The sequence below is a fragment of the Gavia stellata genome, chromosome 6, assembly GCF_030936135.1.
Source record: "Gavia stellata isolate bGavSte3 chromosome 6, bGavSte3.hap2, whole genome shotgun sequence".
Classification (NCBI taxonomy): domain Eukaryota; kingdom Metazoa; phylum Chordata; class Aves; order Gaviiformes; family Gaviidae; genus Gavia; species Gavia stellata.
In genome coordinates this window covers 1,419,595-1,444,469 of record NC_082599.1, presented here as the reverse complement: position 1 = coordinate 1,444,469, position 24,875 = coordinate 1,419,595, and the positions used below count along the sequence as shown (strand labels likewise).

The 24,875-nt window shown below is 44.8% G+C and overlaps 1 protein-coding gene across 1 annotated transcript; it reads right to left on the bottom strand.

Annotated features, from left to right (window-relative positions):
- Positions 1-100: 100 nt before the first annotated feature.
- Positions 101-24,875, bottom strand: KIF9 (kinesin family member 9). The gene is made up of 21 exons (XM_009809653.2): positions 24,853-24,875; positions 23,661-23,761; positions 22,874-23,039; positions 22,633-22,739; positions 21,619-21,843; positions 19,713-19,796; positions 19,500-19,592; positions 18,651-18,798; positions 17,740-17,804; positions 16,550-16,627; positions 15,094-15,162; positions 14,544-14,648; positions 13,080-13,135; positions 11,562-11,652; positions 10,354-10,481; positions 8,853-9,035; positions 6,805-7,013; positions 5,074-5,253; positions 3,245-3,360; positions 858-962; positions 101-225 (listed from the first exon to the last, which is right to left on the bottom strand). Exons 1-21 carry the CDS (start codon positions 24,866-24,868, stop codon positions 118-120), a joined length of 2,433 nt encoding a protein of 810 aa, XP_009807955.2. The 5' UTR covers positions 24,869-24,875; the 3' UTR covers positions 101-117.

Genomic DNA, 24,875 nt, shown 5'->3' with positions numbered 1-24,875 from the left:
GGTTTTTTTTTCCTACTGTTTATTTTTGATAAATCTATTGTGGACATGAACGCAAGGCACTTTCTGAGGTGGCATTGCTTGTATTGAATGCCACATTCCAGACTGAGCCCAAATCTGCTACATGACCTGCAAAAACGACAGGGGTTTATTCTTCCCAGCAGTTGTGACGAGCCCGGGTTTCTTGCGCATTTGCTCGAGGGACGACATGGTTCTGGCATACATGTGCTGGCAACAGAAAACAAAAAAAGGATCGTTAACATGAGCTCGGTTTGCAGAGCAGAATTCTCACCTGTAAAGGCATTTTTCCTGCCAAAACAAAACACCTTCCCAACCTTCCCAAGCAGTGCTAGAAAAAGCTGCCCAAATAAGCCCTATCACACCAGCATTGCTCTACCGGTGACAAATCCCAGCAGGCTCAAAGGAGGGCACAAGAAGCCCTGGGAAATTCTCCTCTCAAGCACTAAAGGTTTTCAAATATTTTCCTTAAAAATGTTTAATGATATAGTTGTGCAGCCCTGTTACTCTTATAAAACCCAATCTCTTTGAAGTCCTCCTAAGCTCAGGGCCTCGGTGGTATCTTACGGTGAGCCCTTGCCAGGAAGGAAGTAGAAGTGAGAAGTGCTGAGATTGGTTTTTAGCAGAAGACCAGCACAGGATGGGGCCTTTACATCAGCCAGAGACAACGTCTCAAAGAGCTTTGCTGTGCTGCAGAACCAAACTAGCATCTTTCAAAAGGCTACAGCCAAAATGGCATCCATTCCAGAAGAGTCCTACACCCCACCTGGCAGCGAGGCACAGAATCGCTCTCCCAACGCGCGTTGGCAGGGGTACGTGGAACTGGGCCAAGCTGAGATTACCTTTTGATCAGTCTTCATTTTTGCCTTGTAGAACGAGAGCGAAGCTGGGCAGGCTGGCAGCGTTGTCTCCTGCATCCGCTCAAACCTCTCCTGCTCGTCTTCCTCCTGCCAGCACAAAGACAGACGCCGCTCCATGTGAAAAACACACATATGGAGACATAGCGGTCAACCGATCCCATTTACGGCATTGAACGCTGATTCAACAATCTCTCCAAAGCTTTGGAAGTGAGAGGTTCCCCCTTCCCACACCTTAGGTGAGCAGATTTGGGCAGGACTTTGGGCAAAATCCATCTGCAAGTGTAAAGCCCCAAAGAGAGTTCTCTCAGCTGTCTTCTCATGGCCATGCTCTGCCCGTAACTACCCCCAGGACAGTCTCCCACTGCAAGATAATCTCGCAGTGTGAAGGAAGTCTGAGCTTCAGCGTGGTCCCCCTTGAGCCCAGCTGGCTGATGTCCATGCCCACGCTTCTCCGGGGAACCATCTGGAAGGCGTGAGCGCACTGAAGAGGACCACTTGTTGAATGAAAGTATGATTTTTTTTAAGATACCAGCTTGTGTATAATGTTTTCGTGGCAGATTTGAGGATGGCTCTAGCAGATTCTTAGGTCACCTCCTGTGGCGGTTCATGAGTAGCCTGGAGACGGTGACAGTGAAATTCTGGTGTGACAAAAGGCAAGTGGCCCAACCAAATCAAGCCAAGAGTAAAAGACGCACACCCTGGAGAAATGTGTTAGAACAGTAAATGAAAAGCCAGCCTGAAAAAGGGAAAATGGTTCTAAATAGGAAACAAACCTCCAGAGAAAAGTGAGGTGGTTGCCTCCCAGACCCAGTATGGGCCTCAGCACGGCCAGTGCCACTGACCGGGAGGCTGCAGTGAACTGCCCGGTAAAAGAGAAGAAACCGGCGCTGAGCAACATTACCAGGGACACTGTTTATCTTCCGCCTGAAGATTTCTGCCTGTAACATCAACAACTTGACACAGCTGCAAAGCATTGCTAAGAGGCATGTTTCATTCATCTTTGGGGTTATAATTGATGTGATGACAGGAAATCCAGGGCTGGAAACCATTAAGGGAGTTTCTATGAATACATTGAGTAACTTGGATTAGTAAAAGTAACTAGGTTTCCTCTTTTCCCCAAAGAGTGACATCCTGGACCCATGCAGTCAGTCAGGGTTTTCCTGTTGACCTCAGTCGGTGCGTCGCTTTATCCAAAGGGGGTTGGGTTGGGTTTTTTGCTCTTTCCCGTACAGGTCTGTATCTGAACTCTTCCACAGTCTAGTAGATCACAACATTCTGTTTAAAAGTAAACTCACTACATTTTTTTTTCTCACATCATGTGTGTTATTCATACCCTCAAGGGAACTAATTCAGTAGGATGGGAAGAACCTGTCTCTCATCAGCTCTAAAACCCTTCACATGCCCTTCTAGAAGGGAGTAAAGAAAATGCTTCACTGAGATTGACGGTCCAAACAACCAGATACCTGGAGACAAAAAGAGTTCCTTTCCAGTCATCCTTCTAAAGAGCTAAAGCCCTCCTGTCCCCCACTACACGTTGGCTAGAAACAGGGCTGTGCATTTAGGAAAGAGGTCACTCAGCTCACACTCTGCTTATTCTCCTTCCCAAACACCTGTGGGTGCCCCTGCTTCTGGTGGGGACAGGCTCCTGGGAGAGATGGACCCACAAGCTGTTCTCTGCGATCTGCAGAGGTTGAGCAGCCGTAACGGAGAAATGTTACGCCTAGAAAGGGCTGATTCCCCCTTGCAGCCAGAGTGGGCTCTCCCTCCTTACCGTGTTGTGTCAGACAGAGTGGAAGCAGTGCCACCACATTCCTATCAAACAGCATGAAGGTTTTGAGCCTGACATTTAACATTGAAGGACAAAACCTGGAATGACTTCAGAGGAGAATAATGCAAAGAAGTGTGGTAAATGAGAAGCTTAAGAGAAATGTGCTTTGTCAGGAATGACAAAAGACCCCAAAGTGGCCGTTTCTAAACAGAGGGCTGGCTGAGTACCAGTTGCCACAACACGAAAGACAATAGTTTCGCTGTAAACATTACAGACCGTGCAGACTGGAAACAAGCCTCCCAACTACCCCCTGCACCTCTGGGCAGTTTTCCTGATTACCGATAGCCAGCAGATGACTGGCTACTTCAATCACCCTGTCTTATTTTAGCCTCTTAAGGGTAAAGCTAATGTGAAAGCAAGATGTATCTCCAGATAGTTGCTCTCTGCATCACAGCAGATAGCATTTCAATGCCAGCCACTCTGCTTAGAGAAAGGGGCAGAGTCGCCATGCCCTCCTCCTCCCACGGGCTTACTTGTGCCCTCATTGCCATGCCACGTGTGGCTATCAAAGAGAATAAGCAGAGCTGCCAGGACAACTCACCAGGCACATGACTCTGTTTATGGGAATCATTCCAGGTCTGATGCTGCCACCGGGCTTCAGAGCTTCCTGCATATCCTTGGGGATAAGGAAGGACTCGCTGTACCAGACCTCAAACTCTGCAAAGCAAAGCAGGGGGGCAATAAATAGGGCTGTAACGACCAAAGAGACAAGGGCGGGTTGCTTCTCGCTGCCTGCCTGCGGATCAGATGGGACCGGAGTGCTCTTAAACTCTCAGACGGGACCTCAGAACTCCAAGCTCCTGAGGTTCAAACTACTAGAAAAATTAGTTAAAAGGGACAGGGCACCGACAGCCGGCATCGACTGTGCTGAGGCCTGTCCGTGCTGCCTGCAAGGTGGCTGGGACGTGGTGGCTGGCCCCGGGGACAGTCCCCTCAGCTTGTGGAGCCCGAGAGGCGGCTGGCCGCGAGATGGCACTGCCCCTGCGTCCCGGAGCCAGGGAGCCATCCAGCTTGGAGCTAGCCATGTTGAGTGGTCAGCACATTTGGGGGTCAGATTTCAATTCCAAATGCTAAAGAAGCACAGCCGCTTTCCATCCATCCCGTAATAGCCAGTGATAACATACAGCAGGTGCTGCGATACAGCAGGAATTCTGTCCTTATTAATACTGGGCATTTCCCGGACGCCTGCTGCAAAGTGGCTGTGCTCTGCTCCATTCCTCTGGCATGTTTCCCTGTGGAGTGGGAGAGCCCACAGCTCCTGAAGAAGGCTGTGCTGCCCAGGAGGGACCCCAGGAACGGAGCTGCTTTCTGTCCTGAGAGTCATGAAGGATAAATGAGATTAAACGCAGAGCCCTGCTCTTGCTAGGCACTGTGGGCATGATGCAACACCACTGACTTTTTACCCTGGTTTTAGCTCTGAGATGACCTCTTTGCACTGGCATGACACAGATATTGAATGAGTCCATGCCTGTATGGTTAAACAAGCAGCAAACATCTGGAGCACCCAAAAAATGCCAAACCCAGATCCAACGCAAACCAGTGGCAAAGTTTCTGCACAATTACGATTTGGCCCTGTCTATCTCCTGGAACAAGCCATGCATTTCTTTCAGCGTGGGATGCACTGATGGATACAAGTTGTGCTCTGGCAAGTTTGTAGAAAATAAAGTGTTGCCATGTGCACAGCATCCAAATGTTTGGGACTCTGGCATTCGTACACCTACTGTCTTCCATTGTATGGGACAAATCTGGGGATACAGCAGGACTGCACTCCTGCTACCACAGACTAAAACTGAGCGGCTTGCAGCAGAGGACACCATGAATTTGCACGGATCACCCTGAGCAGAGGCGTAACTCATCACCACAAGGGTGGTGCTTGTGAAGAACGTGCTAAAATGACCAAGCTCTGCTTCCTGCCAAGGCGACCGTGCTGCAACACTGGAACCTGAATCTCACAGGGGTACAGAGGAGACATCTGTAGTCCAGAGCCAAAGCCCTGGCCTGGTGCAGTTCCTTGGCCACCATCTCTATTAAATGAAGTCAAGGGTGAGAACTAGGGCCATCGGTGGGAGGATTATTGTCAACTTCATTGTGAAAGGCTCTTACCCACAGCATTGCATCTAGTGGCGTGACTAAGGAGCAGTACGTCATTATGTGTGAGAGAGAATCTGCAGCAATTCAGTGTTATGTCAAAAAAACCCACCCCAATCATTAATAAAAAACATGCCTGGAAAGCAACAAGAAAAATGATGACAGAGGATGATGGACTTGGCTTACGTGCAACGTATCTGTGAAGTGCTTCAGTACTGATCTGCTATCAAGCACGCCAGCTAAACTGGAGGCTGTTCAGAAACTGCGCTGGCGAGCCAGTACCTGAGATGAGTTTGTTCCGACACTGGTCCACCAGATGCTGGCAGTACTGGATTTCTGCCTTCAGGTCCTGCAGTTCAGCATAACCAGACCTGTACTCTTCCTTCAGGTCCTTCAGCTTCATGATGAGTAGAAACTCCTTCTCATCAATTATGATCTGTCCTTTCTCATCGACATACTCTCCTGGAGGGTAAGAAAAGGAAACAAAGGTTTCTCATGAGGGTGGAGAGGGACGAAGAACAGTCATTATACTTTGAACCACACGGTAGTTACCCAGTTATACTGAGGTTAACCACACAATTGACATTTCCTTAGACGTGCTTTCTACAAATACAGTGTTGGAGTGGTGTGGGGCAGAAATCACTGCTGAACTCTTGAACCCGCTCAGACATCAGTCCTCCCTGAACAGGGACAGATGAAGAGGAGGGATGGGGCTCCACAGAAAGACACCCACGTGACAGACTGTTGGAGGGTATCTCTTAGAGCTTTTATGGCTCATGCTGAAAAAATCCCTCAGCAGCCATGGTAAGGGTTTTTGACACAAGGGGCTGGTCAGCCCTTTGGGGACAGTTAAGCTAGTGCTACTCCCCTATGATAAACATCTCTTGTTCTTGGTTTCCTTCAAATCAGTTTATTCGTGTGGTTTCCAGCATCCACAATAAACCACCAGTTGGTAGATATCATCATAAAGAGCAAAGGCCCAAAGAAGCAATAAGTCCATGAAAAGACAGACCCTCACTTTGATATGGATTCAAGCTGATTTGCTCATCATTTAGCCAAGAGAGCTTTGCATCTTGCAGGATCAGACCCTATGGGAAGAGGCCATTTGCAAAGCATGGTCATAAAAGTCTCTCTATAGGAAGGAACCCAGTAGAGCAGCATTCACTCTGGGTCTGAGTCTCTGGCCCTCATTCACTAGTCAGGGCCTGCTTGCTGGTGACCATTCCCTTTCTCATTTCTTCTTATTTCCTGCTAATTGCCCGGCAATAGTTAAGGCTGTTGTTTCACAGAACTGAGTTGTTTTGCTGTCCTCCCTGCATGCAGGGAACACCACTGCTGCTTCCTCACCATCACATGCAGAGCACTCTAGACCACTCTGCCCTTAAAGCCATTTGTTTCAGATTTCTCTCCTTGCCTGGAGGCGTTTCTTCTCCGCTCCTCTGCAGAACACAACAGCACTGACTCTTGGGAGCCCCATTGCAGGGAGCACGAAACCTGACACACTTCCTAGTCTCGTCCAGGCATATTCCACCTAACAAACATCTTGCCGCAGCAAACTTACCTCATTTTTTCCTCTAGTACTAGTTTGGAATTTTGACCTTCATAAGCCAGACCCTAATCTGGATGAAATCAAGCTGTAAGAGATGCAGTACATCTCCACCACAGTGAGGGCAAGCCTGCTACCTGTGATTTCTGCACTGTACTGACCTCCATTTGTCAGCAGTACGCTGCCTAATCCATCGAAGCGTGAGGCGAGGAATAAAGCTGACTGCAGCTCACCTCACTACTGTAAAGCCTGAGTAGCACGACTCAATGAGGCTGAAGTGTGGAGGAATCAGGTGGCAAATCACAAGGCCAGCTGCACAGCTAGGGCATAAAGCCTGGCCTACCCTGCTGCCCTGGCAAGCAGCAGTGGTGGTCTAGTGAGTGGTCTCACCACCAGAACTGCTTTGAAACCAGGGGCTCCTCTCTTCTGTCAGATTCTCGCTGGCCAGTCTCCACACAGTGACTTACCCTGCTGCCACCGCTCCTGCTTCTGAGCCTCCAGAGCCTTTTTGATGCTCTCCATCTCACGCTTGATGAAGTTGATCCTCTGCGCTACTGTACTGCTTCTCTTCTTCCTGGCAAGGAGGATGCTTTTGTTCTCTTTAAAGATCCGGTTGATCTCACTTCCACACTCCTCCTTAAACTGCTCAAATGCCACTGGCTTGGATGGAGGGGAGCTGCAACAGAATTCAAAGAAAACATGCACACAGACATGGGGAGGTCAGTTTGTTCTGCTCTGCAGCGTGACACAGTTCATGGGAGCAGCCATAGCTGAGGTTTGTGGATGGTATTTCAATGGGCCCTTTGAGGATCTCGCTGTGCTAGCTGCACCCTGGTACCATCTCTGTGCCAATCTTCATATCCCCTTCCCCCCCATACCACTCCCAGAAGAAAGAGTTATTTACGTAGAAACCACATTCCTCAGGAGATGCCTCAGAATTGAGTCTTCCCTGGAAAGTGGACCTTTAAGGGTCTGAATTTTCAGAAAAATAACTAATAGTGTTCCTTCCTATTGTTAAACAGAAATGCCTTTGTTCTTTCCTCGCTGCATTCCCAGCACAGACCAGTCACCTCTGCCAACCAAACCGCATAGCTGCATGCGTTGGCTGGCTCTACAATGCTGCTGCCCATGGCTTTTAAGTCTTCCCTATTTAGAAAGACTGAATTCAAAGTGGTGTGTGTTAATCCTGACTTTTCTATGAAATGGCTTTGATGCAAACATGCACCCATGAACACTAGCTCTTACTTCAATACAAACCACGCAAAAGGAGAGTCCCTCAGGAGAACATCACGCTCCCACAGATGCTGCTCTGTGCTGTGTAAGGATGTTCTTGGTAAGCGGGCTGGATCTGATAGCAGAAAGTAGCTACAAGTCTCCACATTCCTCAGTCCAGATTGGTCAAAGCAAAACTCTGACTACTGCCTTCCCCTGATTGACCTCTTCAGGGCATTTTTCAAACTCCTCAAAGGCTGTGTGAGACTGCTTTCCGTGCCAAACTGCTGGCAAAGCGCTGTAAACAACGGCCACTGGGCAGACTGCCACAGCTACAGCTTTGACAGCCAGCTACCGAGCTACTTGAAACGCTCTGGGTTGTGCCTTACGCAGCTGCAGCAGCAGCCTTCCCTGCCAGCCACAGGACTTTTAGAAGAATACTAAAATGAATGTAGAGAGCATGGAGGAACACGCTAACATGTTAAAGTGCTTCAGGAGTGAATTCTCCTAGGACAGATTCACCCTGCGATGCTCTCCCTGGGTGCCAGGAACAAGCAAGGACTGGTCATCTACAACACAGGCAACGGAAGTGCTCGCAATACTTCGGACCTGCCTCGCTTGTAGCTTGAGAGCTCTCAGCAAGAAAAGATGGCTGGTGATGGGAAAAGTGGTGTCCAGACTGGTTTGGGTAGGGTCCTGGCTGAGTTCCTGTGAGTTGAACATCCTCATGCTGTTGAGAGCATCCTCCTGGAAAGAGTCCTTCGTCTCGGTACCCTTTTACCCCATCAACTCCATCCAGAATGAAATGCAATTCAGTGCTGCCCTCCCATGATAAATTCTTGTCGTGGTACAAGCAGATGACTGGTACATTGCTGCATTTTTTGCCATTCTCCACTCTCCTGTCTTGATATGGCACCTCCTGCAGTGATCTTGTGCAGCTATTGACCCATTTTAATGACTGGGAGGGGGTTGTGGCTGGACATGAGGTCTCTCTGGGCTTTTACTACTAACCAAAGGGTGAAAAGTGCTGAGATATTCAGAGACTTCACACTTAATAGAGCAACTGATCAGGACAGAGCTCAAAGCAGATGGAGAAGATGACTGCCACCAACATACTTTGGCACATAGGGTGTCCATACAACCACTGCTGTCCTACAATGCATTTCTGCATCCAAGCAATGAAGATCTCTGAATCTCTCTTTATTTTGAAGCAGGTAGTTGTACTAGGGGAACACAATGCAATCACTCCAGTGCAAACCACCCTCTGGCAAAGGGGATATACTCCCTTGCAGGGAAAGACTACCTGGGCCGCTGGGAATCCTCCACGGGAGCTGGCTTTGAGAGCTCTGCATCAATATTTGCTGTATCCTGGTTCCTTGCTCCCTCTTTCACATCTAGATCCTTGGTGGAAATTATTACCTGGCTTTTTGATGGTAAAAAAACATCCAGATCTCTCCCAGAAAGAGAGCTCCCGATTCCTTCCTTCCTGACAGGAGGGAAAAAGATGAACCAGAGTAATTTCTTCATAATAGGTAACTGGAACCAAAACATGTTGCAAGTGCTAGCTTTGCTGACTAGCAGTCTGACACTGCTTCTACCAAAGTTTGCAGTGAAATACCTACTCACAAGGAATAAGGTCAGCCTTGTTCTCACAAATCCTTACTTCCTAGAGCAGAGGGTCTCCCTTGTGTAGCAAATACTACAGAACAGCCCAGGCTGGACTAGCTCTCTTGAGAAGGATCGCAAGGACAACAGTCCCACCCTGTCTGGATTGAGGCACACCTGCAGACAGGATAACCCTCTTTACCTTCAGAGGAACCTACAAGCTGAATCCCCTAGGATTTGATCTAACCCCACATCTAAATCAAGCCCAGCTCTCTGTTCTCCCTCAGCTCACCTCCACAAAAAAACAGCAGTCTCATCTGCTATCACGCGACTTGAAAGAGATACAGAAAAGTGCTTGCCGAATCTCCTTCCATCTCCCTAAAAAAAGAACTGCATAGAGGAGTCCCCCATGTCATGTGGATACTAAAGCCTTGGTGGTTCCCCTCCTCTCTAACACAAGGACTTTGGGGAAGTGTCAGGGAGCGCCAAGCAGATGCTCTCGGCCACAGAAGTAGTTGTAGAAATGGCAGGGACCTCACTCCTATAAATTGAAGGATCTTTGCTGAGTACTGATTGCTGTTTCCCCCTTCCCTCTCAAAATCTCTTCTCCATATCTGCTCCTCTGTCCACTGTCCGTTCCTCCCTTTCCACTTAGCAGATCTCCTTCTACCTAACACTTTAAAGAAAAACTGCAGGTTTAACATGTCTTCTGATGCCATCACACGCCTGTTACCCTGCCTGCATGTTCAACTCTCCACCTCTCTCGTCACAGGCTAACCCCGTCTGTGCTGGCTGCAAGCTCTTCAGCTGAAAGCCTGTCCACCCTCTGTGTCCGCAAATCACACCCTGCACAGCGCTCCTTGGTCTTGGTTTGTCTGTAACAGACACACAGACGAACCGTTTGCAGTAAATCTTCCCCATAATAGAGGTCTGCCCTACCACAGCCTGTGCCTGCCGGCCACAGGCATTCCCTTAACATCCTCCTGATGGTTTGGCTAGTGGCCATATGGACACCACAAACCCTTCCAGCACTATGCTTGAATGTCATCCTTGAGGAAACACAAAACTTCCACACACCCGTTAAGCCAGCTTCATCTCTGCCTTCCTCCATGGGCTGCCCATCACACCTTGACCAGACCCAGTCACTGCAATGATACATTATTAGAGAAAAGGGAGAGCTCTCTGGCTACTAAACTCACTTGGGCTGCTCATTGCTTTTCCTGGATTTCTTCTTCCCACATCTGGATGAAGAAGGAGCAGTTCTAGTCCCCAAATCCCATCCATCCTCTTCCTGCACCAAACGGTCATCCACAATAACCACACCTGCCTGGAGACAGGAAGAAATAAAACATGGAGCAGGAAGCATTAGATCTGTAGCTGTCTAGACCACAAAAGCTGTACAGCCCTTGCCCAGCAGCTATTCCATCCTGTTGTACAATCTTATCTGGAAATCTGTATGCACTACCAAGTATTTCAGGGAAACACATCTATAAGAATGAAGTGAGAACTAATATAGGGCCAAAATTATCCTCAAATTCATGTGTCAAATGTTTCAGCCACTTATTGGTAGAATAACTTGGGTCTAGTGGCACAGAAATAAAAGCACCCTCAGAAGTCTTCATTTAGTGAAGATATGTAAGATAACTACGTTTCTTATACTACTTCCCATACTGCCTCTATCATAAATCAGAGGGGCCATTATGCGCTAAAATCTACCTAAATCAGGTTTCAGTTTTGTTTTCCACTTCTTTAAATAAAGACTTGAATAGGCCTGTTAGTGACGTGTTTCTCTGTTATACAAATACTTTGCATTTTCCCTTGTGCCTTTCTTACAAAAAATTCAAAGCATCTTCAGTTAAGCCACAGGACAAGTATATGACTCTGCATAACAGATAATGGTTATTTTATCTGCCTTACTGGGTAAAACCAAGGCTAGGGAATAACCACTTCAGAAAGAAAATATTTCACAGATGGAAATAAGTAATGACAAATAGATTATAAACTAGAAGTTAGAGTCCACATCTGAATTTATGGCTTGCAAATGATACATTTGCTTTGCTCCAGAAATTATGAGGATTAAAAGGGGGACCTCAGCAGGAGCAGGTGACCTGACCCTGCCTTCTACAACTGACAGACAGGTCACCTTCTAGTTTATATTTTCTTCATTCTCATTTAATAAATTATTCTGTTCAGATAACAGGCCTAATCCTCTGCTGATAGGAATGTCACTTTGTTAACTGGTGCACCTCTGCTCTGTGCAAGTTTTTTGACACGCTCATCCCGTTAACGTTTCCGAGCTTCAGATTTCAATGGGGAAAAGTTGAGAACTTGAGGCAATTCAAGGTTCAGCAGCAAAGAAGCCAATTCTAAAATGGATTCTGGGCTGGGCTCAAGCACCAGGCATTACCTTCTCAACAGCAGCAACAGCAGCAAAGTCATTTTTGTCTATCAGAGCGTACTTGCTTCGTAATCTGGCCTCCACTTCATGCTCCTGTTGACTAGGGGAGAAAACAGCCCCTTAGCGTTGTGTTCAAGGAGGACTGTTTCATATGTCAAAACCTGTAATACCTGCCAATATCAGATTTCCAAAGAAAACCATCTTTTACCTGTGATCTCATTCCCAAACACCCCACCTTCCTCCTTCTGTTCTTCCCCATAACTGTTGTAACCTTTTTCCACTCTCCTCTTCCTTTCTTTTTCTACAATGTCCCTTTAGGCCTCTTAGATATGGAAGCTTTTTGATGGCTATTTTAATACTTAGCAGAACCTTTGAATGGTCCAGATCAAATAATATTATATCTGTTCACTTCCATCACCTTACTTTAACCTAGTGATTTTCAAACTGAGTGATATTTTCACTGAAAAGGAACAGGTAAAGCATTGTCAGTAGGCTTAAACACACTGTACAAGACTGCAAATTCTTAGAGAATTTGCAACTAAAGCCCACTGCTTCAGAACAATAAAAGGAGTCCCAAGTTAAAAAAATAATAATCAGACAAAATTTTACTGCGAAACCCATTTTGGTCTTGGGTCCCAGCAAACTCTGACTGCCCAGTCTGATGACGTACCACAGACACTCGTGTTCGCACAAGTTTCTCGAGGGCAGGCAGATTTTCTACAGCAATATCCCAGGGTCATTCTTTTGAGTAGCAACCTCTACTGCCTATCCAGACCACTGCTGCGAACATTGGTGGGGCAGGGAGTGAGTGGGTTGCCCTAATACCCTTATTCTTTGTTCTCTTTTATTTTATGACATGGAAGCTGCTTGTCCTCATTTTTAGGATTTTTTTTCCAGCCTGTCATTCACCTTCCCTCCTTCAGCCCAAAAAACAACATTCATCATCCACTGGTGACATTTTCAAATAGCCACTTTCACGCTTTCTCCCATCCCACACCACACATCAGAGAGCGCCTCGCTGGACATAGCCACAGAGCCTTCTTATCATGCTCCTCCAAATTGCTTTATGACCTTCCTTTGCCATGATCTCTAAAAAAAAAAGTAAATCTGATGACTTTTAGATGCTAGTGTGGTGAGACCACTTCATATCATCTCATCCTACAGAGTTTGATTTTTCTTTTGGTCTGTTTGCAGACTGCCTTGCACTATGGAGATACGCTCCATGACTAGGGATCCTGCACAGTTTATGCTCAGTGATGGTATACTTGCCAAGCAGACATTTTAACCAATGAAGCTTACCATCAAGAGCCCTTGCACATGACTTACGAGCGCAGGAAGGTTAGAAGCCATAGTCTTTTTATGCAAAGGCCAGCAGAATTTGTCCAGAATTGTGTTTTCAGTTACAAGTTATTCCCTGTACTTCACGATGATTCTTCACCAATGTCATGGTAAGTGTGATAGCACAGACAAAAGCTTGGTGGGATTTCTAAACCTTACTGTGAAATGCATCAACCTTGGATATCTTACCTTACAATCAGTTTGAACTGCTTAAATACTTCTTGTACTTGCCTGATGTTCACTATCTGAGGAAGAGATGTATACAGTGAAGATACAGGTAAGCATTTCTATGCTGTGGCCAGCTGTACTGATTAAAATATTTCAGATTGTGAGGGCTCTGCTTTCCACTCGCTGGGTACCCACACTCAAGGAGAGTTACCTTTTTCCTGCACTTGAGAGGCAGGCTGGAGGTGGATACATTGCTCACGCTCAGGTTTTTAAAGAGAGGAATCCGTGGTAAATTCCATGAAGCACACAGCTATCGAGGTAATGAATTATTTACAATAATTTTACAAATCACATAGATGGCATCTACTGACCTTGCGGATTGTGATGCTACTTCTCTTTTCACTACTGCCCAAGACTGCCTGAGTACTTGGAAGAGCCAGAGCACTATCTTTAGGTCTCTAACCCATGATAACAGATCAGCGCAGTTGAGCCGTGCTACTATCTCTGTTTTGGAGATGATGAGCAGAGGCATGGACAGATAAGTAATGGGCAGTCTGTCCCGAGCAGGAATCTGCACTCAGCTCTCCCACGGTCCAAGAGACTGGACCAGGCGATGAAATGCACTACCTCTGTTCTTGACCCTCTCTCTAAAAGATTCTTCAGTGCCACTGAAGACACCCCTCCCTGTGTGAAACTCCTTAGTCCTTCTCTACCTTCCCTGCTCCACACCCACCCACATCACATTTTGCAGGCCAGGTAAAACACACCTTCACGTAAGCCCTTATTCTGCCCCAATCCTGCCTGCTGGAGGGAGAAAACAGGGACTTTGAGAGAAGATAACGATTACAAGAAATGAGAGGGAGTGTCGCAAGTGTTTCGTTTAAACTAAAGGGTTATCTAACTGTTTGGAAAACAGTCTTCCAGCAACTTCTGCACTGTTGTCACAGTGGCTTCTGTTCACAACCAAACAAAACCTTACAGTAACTCTGAGTGTGCATTTATAACTTTCATTTTCTTACATTTTGTTTGTTTTCCTGCTTGCCCCCACAGGAATATTTGTGTACACAGGACTTCTGCTGTTTCTTTTCGCAGTCATTTTTCAGTCAGCGGGTAGTTTCAAGTTGAGAAATCCTGCCTTAATGAACCTGTCTCTAAGAGACTGGACATATTTTGGCAACACACCTTGCAAGGATTTAGTTTTACATTGGCAGAGCAAAATTTTGACACTAATTCTTTAAAGAAGTTCTAAATAAACAATTCAAAGGGTTTCTGGACTAAGGAAAAGTCTCCTCAAGCTTCCAAAAAAGCAAAAATGGTATGAAAACAAGGAGACAGTCCTTAACATGCAAAAAAATTAAATGACAATTCTGTAGCACTTTTTGCGTTAAATACAGCCTCTTCAGAAGACATTTTCATTGCTTCTGTCTTGGAGTAAGATGGGATAGAAACAGTGTATAAGTCCTTCTCCATTAGAAAGCTACTTACATCAATTTCATCAATGGCTCCTTTTAGGTATTTATGGACTTGAGACTTAATCTCTGCTATCTGGATGTCCGTCAGAGGGTCATAAGTCACCAAAGTACGATTTACCTAAGAAAAAAGGTGAACAACTGAGCATCAGTGAATTACTAAAAGCTAAGCAAGTACTAGTCTGGCGAACACCTGACATTGCTCTGCTGTGCCCAGGAAAGCCTTATGTTTAATTTCTGATGGCAGCTTCTCATCATCTGAGTCGACAGGACACGGGACTTGGGAGCGTGCTGAAAGCAATGCATTCCCCTTCACATTTCAGTCAAACAACAGAAGGGCTTCAAGAGTCTGAAAAAACCATCTACAGCGGATGGGGACTGAAGCTAGAACGCAGTCTCACTGCATGGGATCTCAGAGCTCTGCCTAAACCCCAAAAGACAGTGCTGGAAGCAGAAGGAAGAGTACAATCACACTGGACACAGAGTTAACTGACCCTACTGCAAAGTAAGGATCATGACAAAGCCTTAACCAGGTCCTGTCTAAGATGGTGCAGTCTATTCCTTACCAAGCTGTCATGCATGGCCAGTTCCCGCTTCAGAAGAATAATCTCCTTCTCCAGGGCCTTCACTGTCCCCTAGCAGGAAAACAAAAGGGTGAGCAAATGACCAAATGTTTATTGGAGAAAAAACTGCTGAAAAGCAGCATTAAACTGGCTGCTAGAGAACATCACAGCTGTGTACCAGCTCCCCCAGGGTTTGCTGTCAGGTTTGCATCAGTGAAGTTGAGAGTCTGGAAATCCCTTTGCCTTTGATCAGCTTCCAACAAGACAGCTTCTCTTGTGTCCTGGGTATACTGCCCGCAGAGTCAGCCTAAGCCACCAGAAGAAGGGCCACCTGTTTCTTAATTTGATGCTTTCCTGATCTGGTACTGTAGGGGCCATCAAGTTCTGGAGTATGAGATATTATCTTGAAAGCAAAGAAGTATGCAGGTTTCCACTCTGACCCTTGCTGAAGTCAGCAGGAGTTCTGACATTAACTTTAATAGAGAAGGGAGTCTCCTGTGGTGTATTTGATTGAATTTCTCCGTAACGTGGAATATCTTCAAGCATTCGCTTTTTAGAATGAGTTTCCAGGAAGCTGTGGGTACATAAATCTCCTTGGGATTCAGTGAGGATTGGATACCGAGCTGCTTTTTAAGTAAGTGACCTGTTGAGCATCAAAGCACAACAGCTTCCTTAAACACTACTCTTTTGGCTACTCTTTTCTACTCCACACATCTCAACAAAAATGAAAGGGATTGAAGAGGAAAAGACAGTTTGTTGCACAGCTTCTTCTGGAAGCTGTTGGAGGAAACTCCCCAGCTGTTTCTCTGCTTGCCAGTGAGATCAGGCCATGAAATACAGCAGGGTTCTCACACACCAAATGTGTTACGGATCAGATAATTCTAAACTTGTTTTTTGGGCTATCAGTAATTCATAGAGCATTTACTGCTGCCAGCTCTCTCTCAGCTGTGGAAGTGCACTCAGGACATCTAAAATACTATGATCACTTTCTTTAAACTATTTCCTTGTTTAAACAAGTTTTGTAACTCTGGCAAAAATGTTATGTTAGCAGCAGCGACGGGGATAATGCTGTGTAAAGCTGCAGGTAGGATTGGACATGATTTTCCCGCGTACCAGGGGAGTAGTCCACAACATAACATCTCTGTTAAGAGGTGAATCTTATCAGAAAAATTAAGGACTTAAGGATGCAATGGAAAGAATTACCATGTGTCAGGGAATATGTGACTGTCTGCATGACTGTACTTGTACCATATTCAAGGCAACTGTAATTAAATATAAATTTTAAAAAGTTTTATACTAATCTGTTTTATCATATACCTAAATTCAGCACGTGTCAGCTTGGCTGATGAGTGGTAATTCATTAAACTACCAAATTTTCCTCTGGTTTTTAAGGTCATTATCCAAAATATTAATGAACCTTGAAAAAATATGCCTTCTTCCATTCCCCTTCTCTACATACCTCTCGGTCATATGTCTCATTGATGACTGGCTCGGTTGTGATCCATTTCATTCTGGTAGCAAAACGAAGAGAAGACAACTGAAAAACATGGTTTTTAAGTAACTGAAAGAGATATTGGTGAGGATATAATTTTCATAATCTGTTAGTACTTAATCATGTCAGATCCCAGAACACCGAACTACAAAAGCTATTTAACTGCAGGGGGGAGTATAGGATGTCTCATTCCAGGAGCATATCTTCTAGTGCTCACTGGCTTCTATGTGATTAGCCAGCTTCAGATGATGTCTTTGTCTGTTCTGTTCTGCATGTGGACAGCTCTTTGTGTAGCAGAGCTGTGATCTCAAAAGTACCCACTCCCATTTCTGATCAAAATAACACATCCGAAAAACTCCAACTCACACATCAATGGCTTTCGAGCTTAATTCCTGCAGTTGCGGTATCTGCAGAGTAAGCCCCTGCAGCCTGAAAATCCTCCTCTTGATGCCAAGTATAGCAGCTATTTCCTCAATAATATCACATATTTCTAGATGCTATCAAAGCGCAAGCAGGAGATGATAAAAACAACACTCTGCCTTGAAGACAACTGCATAAAACGTGTCTGTGTTTACTTTTTTTTTTTTTGCTACCTAAAACTTTCTTGGCAAGGAGCAAGGTGATTCCCTTCTCTGTGTTACAGATGTGGTTAAGTTGAGCCAGTTCACACAGTGAAACTTGCACCAATTTCATTATTTCACAGGTTAAAAAAACCTGCCTCTTAGGAGGTTACTCCTGATTGCTGAACCAGCTGAAAGCCAGCTCAGCTCTGATGTGAACTGGTGCAATTCCATAGACCTCATTATGTGATGTTCCGTTCAAACACACTCGTAGAGGTGAATCAACAATAAGAATTAACACCTTCCAGTGTGCTTAGATTTTAGCTGCTTGTGCCAGCTCTATTTCAAGCTCTCATTTCCCCCCACGGGCCAGTTACCACTTGACTGTTTGTATCACGAAGCAGATTGTCGAGAGCAATCTGTTTTCTGAGCCTTTGAGATAAGATGAGCTATCCAATGTTTCTGATGAATTAGGCAGGATGTTTCTCTGGGACTCCTGCCATAGCCCTCCAGAGACTATCCTTTAAACCGAGCTACGGCCAACTGCAACAGTAGCAGGAACAAGACTGTAATTCTGCAGAAATCAGTTCAACTTACAGTCTCTTCCACATGCACAGCTTCCCCACAGATATTTGCCACTAGGACAGTATTGCAGTTTCCCCCTGGGAAAAATTAAAAAAAAAAAGAAGAAAAAAGCAAAGAATATAATTTGGGGGTTTTTTGTTGTTTCCTTTTCTGGAATGTATTATATTATATGCTGACTAAAACAGAGAAAACGAAGCAACAAAGAACGCAGCCAGTTTGTAACTGTCCCTCTAAAGTTCCCATGCGTACAGAAACACTTAAGAATAAAAGTTCCCATGCGTACAGAAACACTTAAGAATAAAGGTAAAATGTGTTTCTCACATGGCAATGATGCAATAAGAAGATGGGAATACAAACTGTGAAAGCCTGAAATGGGGAAAACCAGAGCAGAGGACCTTAAAGCCCTTGGCAGGACATAGTCACTGCTTTCCTAAAAGCAATGCAAGGCTTGCGCTCGGAATGCCTCAAACGTCACTCTCATTTCTAATGACTTTGGTTACTCCACACAAATGTCTACAGCCTGTTTTCAGCTGCTTTCTCCTCCCATGTCTCAAGCTAGCATTCCGAGAGCATAAGCCTTTCCTGTGGATTCACGATACGCCACAGCTTTGGGTTTATCATCTGTGGCCTGATGCTAAAGCAGGGGCATCTGAGAAGGCTTGTAACATGCTGGGGGTTTTTTTGGTGGTAGTTTTTTAAAGTATTCTAACTAAGGTTTTGTGAATTTCTACTGGCTTGATCAGTGTGGGCTTTGTACTGTCTCCTGCGCCTGCTGTTTTATTTGATGAGGAAAAACAGACAGCCTTTGAACAATGAATTGGTTCCATGTGTTTGCATGTTATGGCCTTAGGACTTGGTATGCTCATTGAAACAACACGGTTTTCTAGGAACTATTTGGGGCTGTTGTAACCCACCGCTCTTACCCAGCGAGTCCTTGAGAACGTGAGTGAGCTTGCTCTGACGGAAGGGGATGTGGTCCCTTTTAGGATCAGCCAGGGCAACGATGATTTGCTCAAGGAATGACAGAGACTTGTTGATGTAGGTGGCTTCTTTCAGAACCTGTCCTTCAGACTGTAATGAAGATCAAAAGGCAAAGCTTCCACAACGCACGCTTCTGGCTGAACCGCAGAAGAGACCATATTCCTTACTGAGGGTACAACTCTGCTTGACTGCGAGGGTAAGGATCTAATTCAGACCCAATAAATTCACCATCTAGAGCTTTCTTCAGTTTAAAAACAAGTTTTCAGAGACCTCAGATTCTCATTACAAGTCTACTAGGACCACTGGCTTTCCTTCCCAAAGGGTAAATTATGTATTTGTCACAGGGCAGATGCGATTTCTATTCTGATCAATACAGAATGTCACATGGGACCTGAGAAGCTTCCAGTTGTTGAGCCCTAATGCTCTAAGAAAGGTTCAACAGTTTGCCTGCTGTGACCAGAAGCGGGGGATTTGCACTGTCACTCATGGAATGAAGAGGAAAATCAGACGTTCTTTGAGAAATGATAGACTCAAATTCCCTAACTGAGTCTGGGTCAGGTGGGAAGGCACACGCAGGATGGGAGTCACATACATGTGGACTTAGAAGCGATACACAGCAGCTGCAAACAACTGAGCACCCTCTGATGTGTTAATGTGACTTACGATTTGTCACAGTCTCTCCTATTTATCACAGGCTGAATTCTGTTATGAGGAAAACCTGTAATTTCACCTGCACCGTGTTGATTACTGGACTCTTCACCACGGATTGAAATATTTCTTCCATTACTTACTCCAGTCTTGCTCAGTCTCTCTGAGCCTGCCAGATCTATTAAGTTGATTTTAGAGTGAATGCATTTGACATCTGAGAAAACTCTGAAACGAGACTGAGGGAGAAAAGAATATAAACTGTACTTAACAGTAGACAAAACTGAAAGACAGTAAAAACTAGACATGTAAAGATCCTCAGCCATTTCAGTCCCTAGAAAAACTGCTGGAGCTCTTACCTCAATATAAATAGTAAAGATGCAATGGGATCTGGATGAATTTTTATTCAGTGTGTGCTCTGCTATCACTCTGTTGGTCTCACCCTGTAAATGAAGTCAAAAATGAAGACAGTGTTTTTAAACTTCTGCACTGGTAAAATAAAGGGAAATTAGAAATCCACACAGTTAAATAAACAGTGGTTCTATCTTCACTCTGCAGAGCCTGTAACACCAATGAGTTGGGTAGAGGAGTCAGAGCAGGAGCTCACCGTATTTGCCTCGCTTTCTTACTCAAAGCATTTCACAGTGCAGTCGGTAAAGGTCACTGTTTACTGTAATAATGCCTTTTACCGGAGACCACATTATCTGCATTTCCACTTTCAAGGCTCAGCTCACAGATCTGTGGCTTTTTGAGGAACAGTCAGGCAAGCCTTGTTTAGAGGCAATACCTCTCTGGCTGTTTCAGTTTCTTGATGACTAAAAAACCAAATTGCTCCCCAAGCTTTAAGTGTCATAGAAAACTCACACATACACGATAGCCACGAATTTGTAATGCCTACTTACAGGAAAAGAAAGCAACATTAAAAATGATGTTGCAACTGCTTGTTAGGGGTGCCAGTCTATCACAGAGCTGTGCTGCCAGGCTGGTGAGGCAGAAAAGGAACTGGAAGGCTCTACAGCAAAGAAATGCACTTATCGACAGGTTTCACAGCCAGCTGGTCTGCCTGGGTCTCAAGGGACAATGACCTTTAAGAGCTCGAAGGTCAGTGACTGGCTCCATGCTGGGGAGTGTAAATCCAAGAGCAAGAATGAAGAAGAGCTCTAGGTAAATATTATCAATGTCACTCCACAAATAAAGAGCCAGAGCGCAGGGGGCAGCCTCCTCAAAGCCTAGAGCTTTCTCTGCGAATCAAGAACCACAGGCAGAACTCGTCTAAGGACCTGAACAGATCCCCAGTCATCACTTGCACTTCTTCTGTCAACAGATATCAAGTTAAGCTGCATTATCATCACCCTTCTACTGTTTAAAAAGAAAATGGGAGCTCCTATGAATCACAGAGGCTGGCTTAGGACACCACAGTCCCAGTATTAAAAAGGCAAGTGAAAGATTTTAAGGACACCAGATGGCTCCTGGTAAGAATACGCTTCCTGCATACAGAACCAATTATTTATTCATGTTTTCAATGAACTAAAGCATCCACAAGTAAAAGAAAGATGCAGACATAAGTAAGCAAAACTCCCTTCACAAAGCTAACCCATTGTGTGAACGTCCCTGCTGTAAAATCTGACTAACAGTACCTGTGCCATGACCATCCCAAACTATCCGCCAAAGATGTCGCCGGTAAGACTGTTCTTGGAGCACTGACATAGCTACGTGTGTTTTTCAGGAAGAAATTCCAGTGTCAGTCAGCTGGTGGGTCTAAAAGGATCCCAAATATCATACACTTTGTACTAAGTCACTCACCGACACTCCTACGTGATAACCAAGGTAATGAAAACAAGTCTTTTTGGCTGTCTCGGATCTCGGTCTGCTGAAGGGGCCGGTGAGGTGGCTGGTATTTCAGATAAGCCTTTTGAAATGAAGGCAGATTCTGTGGCTGCCTTAACTATTTTGGTGCTGCCTGGAATCTCCAGTGCCACTACGTTCTGTGGTCTCACCCCAACGTATTTCCTCCATCACTTGACTTGCTCTGGTGCACGCTAAAAACAAGATTTCTCCATGCAATCTCTGTGCCAGGGACATTTTCCTTGCAAGAACATGGGCTACAAAGCGTTACTAGTTCCTCTACCCACAATAAAGAGAACAAAGAGGGTTGAACCTCCCTCCAGACATCCTGGCCACCCACCTCCTGCTTTACTGCCTCCTCCCTCAGCTAAGCCAATAAACATAACAATCAGATGAAGTGTAATATTTGTTTTCTCTTGCCTCAAAAAGGAGATTTAGAGCATCCTCCTCGTGGCTAACTGAATGTATAGATAAGCCCTTCACATAAACACCCTGTGGGCAATCCACTACAGCCATCTGCGTGTCACTGGTCCCATCGCTTGTCATGGTGGACAGAAGGTCAGACAAGGTCTCATTGTAGATTTCCAGGTAGGATATTCGGACAGTGACGAATGGATCAACGGAACGTGCAGTTGATTTGAAGACCTATACAAAGAAGAAGAGTTTGTCAGTAGCGGTGCTAGTTCACGAACAGAATTATTAGCTATTTATGGCTTTCCAGAGAAGCTATTTATAACTTTCTGAACAGCTAAAAGTGCGTCTGCGTGTCTGTAGCTAATTCTGCGCTGTGGTTGCCCGAGGGCTGACAGGGCTAAGTCAACAGTTTTAATATGATTTCTCAAAATGATAGTTTTGAAACCAACACTTTGGAAGGCCTGCTTACATTACTTTCTATGAGCTAGTAGAATTAAACAGGAACAACCTCTGCAAATGACAAGAAAAGCGTAACTACAGAATTCCTCCCCTCTTTGTTTCAGGTTGTATGCGTTATGTCAGCCCCACACCGTGCGTGTCAGTTGTCTTTGTGGGAGTGGAGAGCATTCCACAGTATCACTGCCTAAAGATAAGCAGACCTGCCCCCTCAGAGCAGTGGTAAAAGTGCGCCTCTGGACAGGGATGTGTCTATGCCACAACGGGATTGACAAATCAGCACGTTTCAAGCCAACACCATCCCAATGCTCTGAAACGTCACCGTTGTCAGTGCACGAGGTCATGGTGTAGTAAAACGAAGGTACAAAGTAACAATGTTTTACAGGTTCCTTTATTTCTTTAATGATCATCCTCTAGATAAAATGGGGGAAAAAAAGGACTGGTGGAGATAAAAACATAAAACATATTCACCATGTTAAAACACTTGCATGAGTATCAGCACGAGCTGATACAAGAGATGACTTTGTTATTTCTTCCAGCCTCTTTCCCATTCAGATCCAGTACCTGCTGTATAGCTCGGGGTATGATTCCTCGATGCTTGTACTCGGCAGTTGCTCCCGTCATCGTGTAAGTTTTACCAGCCCCCGTTTGCCCATAGCATATTATTGTGCCTAGAAAAAGTTCAAAGCAAAAGAATAAACTTAGGAGGAAGTCTCTGCATTTCTCAAACGTGACATCAAAAGGATCTCTCCCTCAGATAAAATCTCCACCTATTGTCAAAATAATAAAAATAGCAACAAATTACCATTATAGCCAATTAAAGCTTCGGACACCAATTTCTTAGCCACAGTCTCATAAGCCAGTTCCTGGGAGGTATTGTGAAGGACGCCATCCAGCCGAAAGGACCAGTCAGTCTGCCTGTTATTCACAACTCCTTTCTTGGCATCTTTTTTGATGTATATATTTATGCTCTGAAACCCAAAAAGAGATGAAGGTAACTGCGATAGCCATGAAGAGTTTCAGCAGTTATTGTTTGAAAAAAAAAACCCCACTGAAGACCTGGAGGTAAGTAGAAAATGGAGCGCAAATAATGGTATTGCTTTACTGACCCTGATGGTATTTTCTGGTAATAGATATTCTAAAAAAAAGGAAAGGTGGCTAAGCTCACCTGTTTCCCTTTCAGTGATGTGTCTGATTTGATGACGCAGGGAAATTATTAATTAAGGAAGAGAAGGTGAAGGGAGGAGCTTGCAGAAGAGGGGATAGAAATAGACTGTACCACAGGGAGACCTCTTAGGTTGGAATCGTGGTTACCACTAGGAAGTCCTCAAGGATCAGTCAGAGTCCCAGTCCTTTTGAGGATTTTCTCTAGTGACTGTATCACAAGAAGTATGTTTTCCATAGTCACACTTGCGGATACAAAACCACGAGCCACGGTCAGCACAGAGGAGAACAGCAAACAGGAACACATGAATCAACATGCACCAAAACGTTATGGACAGCCTTAAGGAATGGAAGAATTGTGCATTTCTGTGGGGAAAACTGAAATCAAATTCCAAACCTTTCACACTTGCAACCTCTTTTTCCTCTACCTTGTTGTCTGGCCCAAACTTGATCATATCTTGAGCAAAATCAGCTGTTGGCTTGACTCGCACGAATGTATGAACTCTCTTTTCTACTGTATCCATTCTATCTAGAGAGGAAAAAAAAGGAAAAATCAACAATGTTGCATTCCCTAAAATGAAATGTAATATTATTTGTCACGAAAAGGCGAGCTACAGAGTAGTCAAGTTTAAAAATAAAGTTTTGACAAATGTTCAGCTGCAGTTTTTATCCTTTATTAAGAACAACTGTGGGCAAACAGTTGCTGAAAATTCTTTCCAGCATTGTTCTGCTCAGAAAACTGAGCATGTAAAAAGAGAAAGGTCTTACTGATCATGATTTCCTCTTGTGTATCAGCCACAGTACTGTTTGTCAACACAAGCTTCCTCTTGGCCTTGCAAAGCAAAATAATTGCAGGAATATGAGAGGGATTTTCTTTTGTCTAGTGTTTTCTGTGTGTGAAGGCACACACAGACTCCTACTTTGTAACATCAGTTCATCGAGAACTGTGTTTCCAGCTTCTGAGGCTTTAAGTAAGACGTGTTATAAGTGAAACCAAGCCTAAAGGAGCTGAATAGCACTGCAAAATGGTGTGCAATCCGTTGGTATGCCAACATTTCCAATGCTCTGAGCAGCAATTACCTTGTTTACAGTCTGTATTGAGTACACATTTCTCATATCTTTGTAACCCCTTCTTTATATTGATATGCAAAAATATTTTCAAGTTCCTGATGAGTACCTGATCTTTAAGTTTCCAGAAGAAAAAAAGTCATGTGCCTGACAACTCCGGGTGAAATTCTTGTGTTGCTCTTCTGGTCAGTGCAAATTCATTAAGTCGCTGTCAATATCCAGTCAGAGTAGAGGATCTGCTGACTAAAATCCACTGGAGGGCTCAGGGGATACACCCCCTACCTGAGAAACATGCACTGAGTGCTTTTAAATCCCTGGAACATGCAGATCCTATGTTTTCTCTCAACTGTTTCCTACAGACAGCCTGTGCTCAACAGTTGGGTAATATCTAGTGACAACTTCTAGTTTCAGACTAGATCTTTTGTATCCCTTCTATATTAAGTATTTTTATTCACCTTATCTGCTGTGACTGCTCTAAAAAGTAACGCAGAGATGTGAGCTGAACCAAGACTTCTCTTTATTTAAAATAGAGGTCAGCATTTGAATGACTACCTGGTAACGGTACCATGGGCGCC